The 14,213-nt window shown below is 38.4% G+C and overlaps 1 protein-coding gene across 1 annotated transcript; it reads left to right on the forward strand.

Annotated features, from left to right (window-relative positions):
- The first annotated feature begins 4,390 nt into the window (after positions 1-4,390).
- On the forward strand, positions 4,391-8,179 carry CD160 (CD160 molecule). Its single transcript, XM_031968718.1, is given in 3 exon segments — positions 4,391-4,464; positions 7,697-7,821; positions 7,824-8,179. Coding segments are annotated over 3 exon segments (555 nt in total).
- The last annotated feature ends 6,034 nt before the right edge of the window (positions 8,180-14,213 follow it).

Raw genomic sequence — 14,213 nt, forward strand, 5'->3', positions numbered from 1 at the left:
ATTCAGGAGATGAAGATGAGGAGGGAGAAAGTTCCCTGCTTGAAGGACAGCCCACGAAAATGCCAAAAGTCTAGAAATTGGATGCCTTGTTTGAGGAAAAGCGGGGAAGCTGGTGTGATGGGATCAAAGAATATCTGGAGTGAGGGGATAGAAGGTGTAAGAAAACTGGAAGGTGGGGTGGGGAGCCCGAACTCATGAAGGGCTTTGAACATCAGAAGATTTTCTATTTTACCCTAGAAGTCATAGGGAGCTTATTGAGTGGGGTGGTTAGATCTCTACTTAAGGAAAATCAAATTGACAGCTGAGTAGAGGAGAATGATCTAGAAAAGGAAGAAAATTTCCAGAAGGCAATTTCAATAGACCAGGCGTGAGGTGGAGAGGGCCTTTAGCAGGGTGGTAGCAATCAGTCCATCAGTAAACATTTATTGAGCACCTCCTATGTGCCAGACACCGTGCTGGAATATTAGAGGAAGGAAGAGGTTACAAAGATAAAATCAACAGGCCTTGATGAGGTCAAAAGTGATTGTAGAGTTAATAAGAAAGAAGAAAATCTATGGAGGCTTTAGACTAACTTCTCAAGAGGTTTAGTCACAAAAGGGATGATGGATGCATCATCAAGTAAGATTCTTTGAGGATGGGCAAGATACAGTGTTCATGACTAAACCACCTACTCCAAATATGGTCTGAACCAGGGCAGAAGGCTTTGAAATTATTTCCACTCCTGTCCTAGATACTATATTACTATGACTCCATCCTCAGATTTGCATGAGCTTTGGGGGGGACAATCATTTCACACTGAAATCCTTAAGTCTTTCATATTTTCTCCCATCTTGTATTGGTCTCTTTCCATATTTACAAAACATGAAAATGATTATAAGATCAAAGGAGCATAGATTTAGAGCTGGAAGAAGCCTTAAGGTCAACTAGTCTAACCTGGCATTTTATGGATGTGGGAGCTGAGATCCAGAGAAATTAAATAACTTTTGCTCAAGGTCACTCATATAATAAATGGAAAATCCAGGATCAAGCACTAGTCCTGTGACTCTACCATATCATGCTTCAATCAGAGCTTTAAATCTATCCCTCTTTTTCATCTTGCTGGTTCAGGAGATCTTCTAAACCAATGACTATCTTTTTGAATTTTGATTCTTTTAAATTAAAAATGCCAGGAAAGTTGAAGCTCAGAATGAACTAAGGGGAACAGAAAGCTAAGGACAACCAAAGGGATTTGTGGTTTGTTTTAGCCAGAATGGGAGAAAATGAGGATCAAAGAAGGGATAGGACTACTGCTCACAAGGTAAATGAGATGATAATTGACAACACTGAGAAGACTGAGCTATTCAATTTTTATCTTGCTTTTTAATTTTCTGGCAAGAAGAATGATCTTCGGAATGGAAAGAACAGAACAAAATGGAACAATATAACAATTAAGATCATAGATTTAAAACTTGCATAAACATTAGTAGTTATACAGTCCAATCTCCTCGTTTTACTAACAAGAAAAAAAAGCTCATGGGTGGAATCTGAGCCCAGATTTTTTGTTTTACTGCCAATGCTCCTACCACTCCACCACAAGGCAGACTAAGAATATCCCTAGCTGGTCTCTGATGAATTAAAATCACCTGGTCCGGATAAGCTACACTACAGAGTCCTGAAAGAACCAGTCAATGTGATTGAGTCACTGATATTTAGAAGATCATAGAGAACAAAAGAAAGGTACCACAGGATTGCAGAAAAGTAATGTTCTGGTTTTAAAAAATAAAACCAAAAAGCTAAGAGAATGGAATTAGCAAACTCTAGGCCAGCAAAGTTGATTCCAATTCCTAGAAAAGTTCTAGAACATATTAAAGAGATGGTTAGTGGTTAAAGTCAAGATGGCAGGAGAAGCATTAGAGTCTAATTTGCCTCCTAAATAAAGATTTAGAAAATGGACCAAATTGAATTATGATGAGGAAAAAAAAAAAGAGAGAGAGAGAGAAAGTGCCAGCCAGTTATATTTTTTCAATCCAGGGCAACTTAGGGAGATAGAGAGGAATGTAAGTGGCTCCTGGTGACAAGGGCTGCCCAGGAGCATTAATAACACCCGTGGCCAGAAAGAGGATCAGGATAGAAAGAGATCCCAAGGGATCTCAAAAAGAGCTGAACAAGTGTCATTTGGCTGCTTTCTCATGCAATATAAATAGTTCTGGTCAGTTCTGGGTCACATCTACAGTGGAGAGGAGCATTTATAAGCCTTGGCCCTTGTGCATGCACTGAGCAAGGAACAAGATGGTGGAAGCAAACACTGAGTTGTATGGCTCTAATCCCAGGAACACAGCACAACATTGCAGACTAAAGGGGCAATTTGTCATGGATTTTGTTTTTCTTGTCTTTTCAATGGATAGAGGAAAGAAATAAAGAAGAAGAAAGGTGAATTAAAATACAAGAGAAAAATAATTAGTCAACATTTAGAAATGGAAGCAGTGATTACAAAGAAGCAGAATGGCTTCAGTTAAAATAAATTATGTCAGAAGTCAGAAGCAAAATGGTAGAGTAGCAGGAAGAAATACAGCCAATTCCTTTCCCTTTCCCTATCTAGCAACACAACCACTCCAAACAGATCTAGGAAATGCATTAGACTAATTCCTGATTGGGAAATGCAGGCAAATTATATTTATCCCATTTCCTTGGTTTTCCAGTTTAATAACAATATCCCTAAAGGAATTTAAGTTACTACAGTATAACCTAAAGTTCTACAACTGTGTTAAGAAAAAATCAACTCTCCAAAAAAAGATAGGATAGACATGCCTGGATGACAAGTTTGTGTGAACAAGATGTGGGATTTCAGTGGACTTCAAGTCAATATGAATCAGTCAGCCAACAAAACCACTTCTCTCCTATGCTACTGCAAGACATACACAATACCTAGACCTAGGGAAACATACCCCTGCCCTGATCAATCAGTCTCTGGGATATTATGGTCAAGTCTAGGAAGGAAACTGACAACAGGAGATATTTAGAAGCAGGTGACCAAGGTGGTGAAGGATCTCCATCAGTCTAATTTGGAGGTCAGTTAAAAGAAATAAAGATATGTAGTCTAGAAAAGATTTAAAAAGGGATATTACTTTTTTTCCCCCAATTATCTGAAGGGCTGTTATATAGAGAAAGGATCAGATATATTCTTTTTGGCTTCTGAAAAGTAAAGATGTAAATATGTAAAGAAAATGGAAGCAGATTTAAAATTAATGTGAAGGGAAAATTGCAAACATTTGGAGCTGTCCTGAAGTGGAATGCTCTGCCTTAGAAGGTACTGCGCTCCTCCCTCCCTAGAGGTTTTTAAATGAATTATTACTTAGAATGGATTGGAGTAGGTTCATGAATGGGTTGGAACTGGCACCTGACATCTTTTCATACTCTGATATTTTGTGATTTTAAGTAAAGAACTTGAAACCAGGATTTCTGTTCTCCTAATTAAATGTTCTTTCCACTGCCATCACATGTAAATCTGCAAATAGGAATGCAAGAGTTAGATAAATAGGAGCTGCCCAAGTTCATATCTCCATCCTACCCAAAATGGAGCCAATGATTTTCCTTTGCTAGCCCTCTCCATATTCATCCTATCTTTACTGATTTCTCGCTCCATGAAGGCCTTCTTTTGTTTTTCAGCATCCTACATTCCCTCCTAACTTAATAGAAACCATAACTTGACTCTACTAGGTCCCATTCTCCTCACATTTAAACCTGTCTCCACTTTTGATAAAACTTGGTGCAACCAACCACTAATCACCTGGACCTCTTTTGTTGTTGAATGATTTCAGTCGTGTCTCACTCTTTGCGACCCCATTTGGAGTTTCCTTGGCAAAGATACTGCTGTGGTTTACCATTTCCTTCTCCAGCTCATTTTACAGATGAGGAAACTGAGGCAAACAGAATTAAGTGACTTGGCCAGGTGTCTGAGGTCAAATTTTAGCTCAGATTTTACTGAGTCCAGGCCAGCACTATGGCATCATCTAGTTCTTGTAATCTGATTCAATCCTTACTAGTGCACTAAAGCCACCGGAGAGCCACCTAGCTACCCCACCTCGCAAGGTAGTTAGGGGCAAACAGTTTTATACTAAAAGGGCTATTGTGGCTATCATCAAAGTATTCCCTTTCATTATTCTCTCTCCTGGCTCTTCTTCCATTCTTTCCTTCGTTCTCCTTCCCCCATTCTTCTATTTACTCCTTTCTATCCCTATTAGATGACCTCTGTCTTCCCAAGAATCTTCCTAATTGTGTGCTCTGGGTGACTGAAAGCGAAGACCCTGGGTAATTATTAGCCATCCTTATACCTGTCCTCACAATGGCTTGTCTATTTTGTGCTTGTCTGTTCAGAACGAAGGCAGAAACTTGCCTTTGGCTTCAACCCTAGATGCTACTGATGGCCACTGGCTTGAGATATTTTCTCATGGCTGTCCTGATAGTAGCAGTGGAGATTGAGAGAAGGTAAGACCAGACCCCCTAAAGAGAAAATCTCAAGGCACACCTTGGGGAGAAATGGAAGCTAAACATCTTAAGATGAGGAAGGAATTATTCCAAGTCATCCCAATCCTTTTTAAAGGACAAACCCCATCTTGGACAATTCAAACTATCCACTTCCCCAGCCCATTCTACCCTGTCCCTGATCTTCACCCCAACCATGGCATGAAATCTCTTAGTAGAGAATCTAGTTCAAATCTAGACAAGGACTTAGACAATTTTTGCTAGACTATGTTTTAGTTTTTTCATTTGTCAGTGGGAATAGGGGCAGAGGAAAGGGTTAGGAGGAACAATAACCCTTTTCTCTCTGAACTGGGGAGAGCCAACATATATGAAATAATTTTGATTTTAAAATTTTAAATTTAAAATAGTTTAAAGTACACATTTATATAATGTGAGATATTATTCTAATTTCTCAAAAAAAATTATAACATGATGGATCCTTGGAGGACCAATAACCTCAACTCATTCATTTCCTAAATGAGAAACTAATGGCCAAAGATGCAAATGAAAATTATATGGGAAGACGATCACAGAATGTTAGATCTGGAGAGAGGATCTCAGAAAAATGGACCTGGACAGGTAACTTGCTCATAGTGCTATTCAATGCCTAAAAAACAGCAGGAAATACTGCTAAAAGGAAGGCTGTGAACATTTAGAAAAGAAGGTAGTGATCACAAAAAGCATATAGTCTTCTCTCATGTGACTTACTGGGAGGTCAGAAGAATGCTGCAAATAGAGTAGACAGAGTTTATTGAGATTTTAGAAAGGCATTTGATAAAGTCTGTCATTGGTCTTCTTGTATGTCATTGGTCTTCTTGTAGAAACAATGGAGAGAGGCCACTATCCAATAGATTTGGAAAATGATGACCAAACTTCCTAGTCTTTAGAATAATACAAAATGAAATGGATTATCTCAAGAAATAATGAATTCTCTCGCATTGGTAATTCAAGTAATGGATAGATTAACAGGTATGTTGAGATAAAGGTTGAACTAGATAGCCTCTAGGAGAACTCATCTAACTCTGGGATTCTGATTTTTAGTAGTAGTTACATTCGTGGTCTATTTTGGAGAAGTCATAACACCAAATTCAATAATCTGAATAAATCTGGCCCTTGTTTTGATTTTAAGGACTTCCTACCATTCAAAGATAAAATCATCCCCGTAACTCTAGCAGGGATTTCTCTAGGAGAATTCAATAGAATCATAAATCTGGAAGGGATCTTGGAGATCTTTAGGCCCAACAACTACCTATCCAAGACATGACCCTTGACATTGCTGACAAGAGATTATCCAACCTTATCATAAGTGTTAAAGAATTCACAACTCATCAAGGGAAGTCATTTAATTTTTAGAGTTCAGAACATTTGTTGAAGGGAGAGGGGGAATGGAGGAATCAAGGAGAATGAGAGGCAGGGAGCACAGTCTTGGACAAAACATCCTATGTGTCTACTTTCCTCTCATAACTCCCAATATTTTATCTAGATATGAGAGTAAAATGATATCAAAAGGCAACCTTGGAGTGAAAATGACAATAAGCAATTCAAGTATACGGAGAAAGGGGACTAGCAGCTGGACCCCTCTGCTTTGGTTAATGGGGTGGAGAGAGGACACCTGGCTCTTCACCCTCCAGGTCACAAGGCCTACTAAAATGCTAAGGTCCCAGGTTCATTTCCATTCATGGGCCCAATTTATTTTTTTAAGCAGTCAATATTCTTTAAGTCTTACTATTTGATAAGCAGCACTATATTATGGAAGAAGACAAAAGAGAAGGTTATAACTACCCCTTTCTCCTCAAAGCACTGAAGAGATCAGATTAACACATATATGGAGCCAGGAATGTAGTTAAGAATCATATTCAGAATCTCAGAACCTTGTAAACATAGATTATGAAACCTTAGCATCCTAGAAGTTCAGAATCACAGAATCTTAGCACTGCAAGGGATGTTAGAGTTCATCTAGTACAATACAGACCAAAGGCTAGTGTGCAGGACATGAAATCAGGAAGACCTGAATTCAAATCCTACCCTATAGAGTTGCTAATAATATGATCCTGAGCAATGAATCAGTCAATGAGCATTAATTAAATGCTAACAGTTCTGTCAGGCACTGAACATATAAAGAGGAGCTAAACTGTGCCAACCCCCAAGGAGCTTAAATTCTAATGCAGGAAATGAGGAACATACAAGATAGAATCAGATTAGGACTCCTCATTTAGGGTTGGACTAGATCAGTGCTTCTTTCTATTCTGTGACCCCTTTTCACCTGAGAAATTTTTACATGGTCCTGTGTATATAAGTATATCAAATAAGTCAACAAATCAAACATTTACCAAGAATAAATCGTAATTTCACAATCCCCATATTCAGTCACATGTTCCCATATGGGGGCACAACCAGAGTTTAAAAATCTTTGGACTAGATGATCTATGGTCCCTTAACTCTCCTCCCTCCCCCCAGTAGGTCCTCAATAAATAGTTATTTGCTGATTAACTGATGATTGATAACAAGAAAAAGATCCTTTTCTGGTTAGAATTGTTCCCTACTTTATTCAGCCTTATTTTTTGTTTTTTAATAAATCCACTTCAGGTTTTAATTTTAACTTATTTTATTTTTTTCCATTTAACAATATTTCCTTCCCTCTCCCCATAAAAAAAATTGGAGGAAAAACAGCAAAATCTTGTAACAAATCTGCATTGTAAACAAATTCCCATGTTGGCCATGTGGAAACGTATATGGCTCATTTCTTATTTCTGGACTGCATCATCTCTCTGACAGGAAGTGAGTAGATGCTTCATTATTCATTCTCTGGAATCATGACTGGTCACTATACTGACTGCTAGTACTTACGTCTCTCAAAATTGCTTGTTTCCAGTGTTATTTCTGCATCAGTTTTTCTCCTGGGTCTGCTCACTTCCCTATTCTTCAGTTTATACAAACCTTCCTGGGTTTTTTTAAAACAGTTACCTTCTTCATTTCTCATGGTTCAATAACATTCCACTATAATATACCATAATTTGTCCAGCCAATCCCCAAGTGATGGGTACCCCCTTAATTTTCAGTTCTTCATAACTACAAAAAAAAAAAAAGAGTTGTTAGAAATCTTTTTGAACACATCTCCTCTCTCTCTCTCTCTCTCTTTCTCTTTAGACCTCTAGAACATAAGACTAATAGTAGCATCTTTGCCCAGCTTCTGCAGGCTAATCTTTCCCTTCAACTTTTTAGGTTGCATGGACATCTTCAGCTCCAGAAAACCATTTTTCCTGAAAGAATAAAAACTGAGTTTAAACTTTATCCTATCATATAAGAAAGAAGAGGCCAAGGGCTGATAATGTTTTGGTGTAAAAACAAAACAGCACACGACTGTTCTCCTGAGACCAGTTTTCAGCAGCTAAAGCTGAAACAGGGAGTGGGGGTAGAAGATAATTGGAAGGAACACTATACGTCCAAAGTCCTTACCACACTTTGGGCCAAGCTGACAGACAGAGGCACCTACCAGTGCTGTGCAATCAGCCAGAATACCGATCCTTTCCTTCCGGACCACTATATCTCTGTGACAATCCAGGATCAATCACACGATGTCCAGGGGCTTCTCCTCATCCCACTAGCTTCCAGAGTCTCTCCAAACAGCACATGTAACCTTCCGAAAGCCACTGACCAGAATGGCAATCAGGCTTATTAACTCAGGATCATAGGCAACTCTGGAAACAGAGAGGGAGCCTGTTTCCAAAAAGGCTTGTTGCCCTTTTACCAAAAGGACTGCAGAATGTTAGAACTGTAGTAAACCTTAAGAGCTCATTTAGTCCAACCTTCTCATTTCATGGATGAGAAAACCAATTATCATAGAAGTAAAGTGTTTTACCCAGAAGCATCTAAATAGTAAGTGCCTGAGGAAGGACTCAAACTCAGATATAGCATTTTTCCTTCATCCCACAGATTTAGCAGCTCTTGTATTCTCTATACTTTGTAGTCATCTGTCATTGTAATGATGTAGACTGCAATAGAAAAAAATACAGAAAGCTTTCCTATTCCCTTCTCATGTTTTCCTCAAGGATCCCTTTGACCTCTTTGTAGAGATCATTGTTATGAAGACTTTGTTAACGATGAGAAAATGGGTATCTGAGTTAGCAATAACAGATATTTTTAAAGTGCTTTTTGGATCTATTAATGCCATTCATTACTTTTTCCATTCTTTTGGTGTCTTCTCTTTCTTTTGATATGCCTTGTAAAACTATCTCTATGTTCTCAAGAGTATGCTGATACCAGATTTCCTCAATGGTACTTGGTCCAGTCCAATCCTTATCTTGACTTCATAAATTTTGAATTTGACTTTTTATATAACATAATAGGAAATGAGATATTAGAGTCCAAATGGGATGGTTCCACCGCCATTGATGATGGAAGTAAGTCATTATAAAAACACTGATAAATGTTTTCATTTTTACATCCATTTATTGCTTGCCTCCCAAATGCATTAATGAAGGAGGTTAAGGCTCAGGGTAAATGAATGACTTACTTATGGCCATAAGCTAGTTAAGTATTAGTGGCAGGATTTGAACCCAGATCTCTTGTGGTGCTTTCCACTACACCAGGGTACCTCCTAAGAGGTAAGATGGTCTTTGATGGTTTTGTTGGGGTTCACACAATTTTCCAAAGGCTTTGTTTTAGCCTCTATTTATCATGATTTTATGAGAATCCTCCTAGGTGTTTCATGAGTTACTTTTCATTCTAAACTGGTCTTGTGCTTGACAGCCACCTGTCCATGTGGCAAAGAGAGCAAATGTTTGCTGATCGAGTTAATTTCTAGCTCTTTTAGCCTCCTGTTTGTGTTAACTAATTTACACTGGTTAAATTTTTGTAGAAATGGTCATTATGAACGACATACATTCCCCATTTTTCAGCACAGAAGTTTATAGAGTGCTTTTAGGTTTACGTATATAACAATGGTTCTCAAACTTTTGTTTTCAGTATCTTTATCCTATTAAAAATTATTGAGGATCTCTCCAAAGCGGTTTTATTTATCTGGATTATATTTATAGACATTTACCATATTGGAAATAAGATGAAGGGAGAAGCTTAAAAGAGGAAGACACTGGGGGCTAGGAACCCCAAGAAAGGGCTCAAGACAAAAGGAGGCAATGAGGGGGATCTTAAAGGAAGCAAGGGATTCTAAGGGGAAAGTATGTCGGGTACAGCCATGAGAAATGGAGCATCCATGGAGCAGCCTCTAGGGCTGAACCTTGGATATGGAAAGAGATAATATGCTACAACACTGGAACTTTAGGAAGGAGCCAGAGTGTGAGCTTTAAATGCCTCACCAAGAAGTTCGTGTATAATCCCTGAAGAATGAGGTAAATTTTAAAGGGCTATCCATCATTTGTGATTACCATCCTAACAACCCTGGGAGGTAGGCACTACTGGCACTGTTATTTGTTTTTTATAAGCTGAGGGGCAAGGTTCAGCGATTTACCCATCATGGCACTGCTCGTAAATTATCAGAAGTAGGATTCAAACCCAGATCTCAAGTAAATTTGAGGTGCTTCCACACTATATGAGGTTACTTCTTCCTAATTCCATTGCACTTAAGTGAGATTCCACAAAGAGCATCTCATTTTGCTTCTATTGAAATTTTAAACTAAAGACCTTTATTGGGAGTAGCAACAACATAAGAAGTGAATGGCAGTCTATTTTTTCCTGAATTTGCTAAGCCTCCTGGAGCGGGCACCCCAGCAACACCTGGGAGACAGTATGGCAAGGTGAAAATAATGCTGGGGTGGGAGTCAGAAGACCCAGGTCTGAATTCCTGCTGTCACTTACTCTCTGTGACCCAGGATGAGCTAATTTCTCTGGCACTCTCCTCTTCTTCCAAATGAAGTTGTATTAGATCACTTCTAAGGTCTCTAAACCTATGATCTTATGATATTGTTATTGTCTTAACAATCAGAGATAAGGCTGCCAAGACCAGGAACACTTTAGCAGAAGAAAGATATTGCTATTTCATTGAGCCTCTTTATCTTTCCCTAGGGTAGGTAGTTTAATGAAGGCCAAACATGACAAAATGGCAAAAGTGACAATATAAAGCATTTTAGCTTACATCCAAGAATGGTACTTCCCAGTAGACTGAGTGATTCAAAGAAATTAGGAATTTTCTGCCTGCCAGACAAAGTACAGATTCTCATTTGTCTGGGATGGTTTAGGTGGCATTTCAAGAGAAGGACGCTAGAGACCAGGTGGCTTGTTGATGTTCATAATAAATAACAAGATAACTTCAGCCATCTAAGTGCAATCGTGAACTCAATCCAACTAGATGAGCTCCAAATAGGATCCCACATCCAGCCAAGAAAACAACTGTTAAATGATCAGGAAGCCAGAGAAAAAGAGGACTCCAAACAGATCTAAGCATATAATTTTCTCCTAATAATGAATGTGGGAAAAGGAGATAGCAAGCCTCAAATACATGGTAGGTACTTAAAGTGTTAATAAGGCTTGTTTGCAACAGTGAAAGGAGTTTTCATATTATGAATTCCCTATACTTAAGAAATCCTAGGTACCAATTAAAAAAAAAAACAAAACCTTAAAAAAAATTGCTATCCAAAAGTATTCACTAAGTACCTATTTCTGTATGTTACAGTAGGAGACAGAAATTAAATTGGCAAATTTCAAAGTACAATATAAATGCAAGGTGTTGTGATCCTTAGAAATGATGAGAAAAAAGGAATTTTTTCTCCCAGGAAGCCTTCAGGAAGGTTTACGCGAGTGTGACCTTGGGGCAATGGATCTTCTATATGATGGGAAAAAGGGTGACCTTGTCAAGGTAAAAAAAATTAATGTTGCCCAATTCTTCTATTCTACTTATTGTTGTTCTATGTCCCTATGAAGTAGTGTTCAGTAGCTAATTCCAACATAGAAGAATTGACGGGAATTGATCAGGACTTCCACTGGAAGAAAATTCACAAGACTTCAAAGCTTTCTTTAGGTGAGCAGTCTTTTCCTGGTGGGGAGTGGGGAGAAGGGGGAGGATAGTAGGGAAGGCCTATCAAAACTCTAGTAACTGTATTTAATCCTCCCTTGAAGGATAAAGCAGGAGAAGCAAGGAAAATAAGGCATTAAACATCACACGAAGGTAGACAAAGCAGAGAGGATAGATTTTGATTTGCTATACTGATGCTTGATTTTAAAGCCTGCAGTCGCCAAAATAGGATAACGGTGGATAGAAGGGGCAGGCTGTATGTCAAAACATCTAATAGGTACCATAGGGAATCATCTAAGAATTTAAATGTTTTTTAATTGTGAGGGGAAGGTTTTATCAAAATGAATCAGGTTCTTCCTGCCCCCCCCCCACAAAAAAAAAAAAAAACATTAAACAAGCACAGAAAAAGTGACATTTGGGGGAGATAGGACATCAAGGCCTTCAATAGCTCAGAGAAATTTTTTCCCCCTTTTTAAGTTGTAAAACTCTTCACAAACACAAATATTTATTGAGCTTCTAATATGTGTAAGCAGGGGATCTACTTCTCCCTCATCATGTAGATTAGGGAGTAAAGTATCAGATTTGGAGGTTAGAGTTCCTAAGTTTGAATACAGGTTCTGTCACTTGCTACCTATGTGAATGTGCACCAGTCACTAAACATTGATGGATTCCAATTCTCTCATCTATAAAATGAGATTGAGTTAGATGGTCAAGGTCCCTATTAGCTTTAAATTTAGGATTCCTATTCATTCTACTTTACATCTTTTCATAGCTAGCCCCCTAAGTTCTTATTACCATATGCCTCCTAACTGCTTTCCTTACTTCAGTATTGTCTCTTCCTCCTCCAACCTGGCCTACACAACAGCTATATTTATCATCCTAAGGCATGGATGGTTCTCATGTTCCTCTCTTGCTCAAAACTTTTCCATTGCTTCCTTTGTCTACGAAATAAAACCTAAATTTGTTAAATGGTTGAATGAATAGAAATTTTATCTACTTAATGAATAAATGAATGGAAAGCATTCATTAAGTGTTTACTATGCTCCAGATATTGTTACAAGAGATAGTCATACAAACAAGCAAGAACTTACATTCCAATAGGAGAAGACGAATATAGAGAAGTACAGATAGAGATATAGAAAGGAATATATAGAAGTGGCTAGGAAGGCTAGAAAGGGAAGTAAAAGAAAATGGTGACAGGAGTAAACAGTGACTTAAGTAAAAGAGCAAACAATTGGCACATCATTACCAGAGGCAGTAGTGTGGTTTCATGATTATTCTCAGAGCTGGTGTTGGAGAGGAAGGAAGGGATCAGGGAAGAGTGTAAGAGGCCTGGAAAATGGATGGTGGGCCTGAAACTACACAAAATAAGGTGAAATGCTAAAGGAGGGAATGTTCAGTTCCATGTGGGAGTGGATAACTACTTAAAATACCAACCTAAATCCTAGCAATATCAATGTTTTTGTATAATAAATAGATCTCTGTATCAGGCCTTTTTATTTCTCCAGGAATCTTCCTTATCACTTTCTTCCAATCCCCATACCAGTTCTAACTGGAGAATGACAACAGGGTCCAAATCTTAGGATGACCCTAGAAGCCTCCTAAGATGATGTCATTTCTGAATCATTTTGACAGAACCTGCTAAATAGCTAAGCTATTCTGAGACTAGAAGGGTCCTGTGGTTTTAAGGGAACAGCAACAAAGCAGAGGTCATGTATCACCTTTACTGTCATTTCTATGGATAAAAATCACATCTGTTTCTGATGCTGAACCATATGACAGTACCAAGGGCTTTGGTGTTCAGATTGGATGAATGGATGAAATCAATCCAATTGTGTGCATTTATCTCCAGAGTTGTTTAGTACCCAGGAAGCAGGAATAAAGAATCCAAATGGCTCTACTTGGAGCTGATGATTAAGATGGTTTTCAGGGTCCTAGAGTGTTATTACTGAGGTGTAAGAAGAGACAGAAGTCAAAGTTTAGCAAAACTGAAAGCAAGATAAACCCCAGCTTTTGAAAGTAATATAAAATTAGGTAGGTCTGTGTGCACCAGAGAATGACAAGCTAGTGAGCAGAAAGGAGTCTTGAGTGATCATCTAATGTGTGTGTGCTCAATGCCCCCCTCCCTTATTTTAGTGATAAGGAAATTTTAGTGATAGAGATAAAGGGGTCACTTTTCCAAAGCTCCTGTTGAAGCAGAATTTGTCACTCATTTCACAACTTCTGACACTCACTTTTGACAAGCCTTTGCAGCACTTCCACAAGTTCTCCTTAGGAGAGGCAGCACAGTACAGTCGCTAAAGTCTGGAAGATCTGGGTGTGAATCCTCCCCTTGACAACTACTACACTCTAAGCTTTTTTGTCCTCTTAATACCTCACAGGATGGTTGTGTAGCCCAAATAAGGTTATGCACACAAAATACTTCACAAATTCCCTAAGAGAGTTTTAGATCAGTGAAAGCAAGGACATTATTTAAACACTGCATTCCCACTACATAGTAAGTATTTAATGAATACTGCATTGAGCTTACGTCTTTTCTTTGCCCACTCACCTATTTTCTATGACTCCCCATAAATACTTGTTTTTATGCATCTCTAACCCATTCTTTGTACAATTTTTTAATGCAGAAACTTTGTTACTACTGTTCAAAGTTACTAATTGGTGCACTAATCCAAACCTGTCTGGGAAAGGTACCAGGGGCATCAAACTCCCTAAAAGGAAAACTCAGCTAAAATTTAAACTATCT

This window comes from Sarcophilus harrisii, chromosome 4, assembly GCF_902635505.1.
Source record: "Sarcophilus harrisii chromosome 4, mSarHar1.11, whole genome shotgun sequence".
Classification (NCBI taxonomy): domain Eukaryota; kingdom Metazoa; phylum Chordata; class Mammalia; order Dasyuromorphia; family Dasyuridae; genus Sarcophilus; species Sarcophilus harrisii.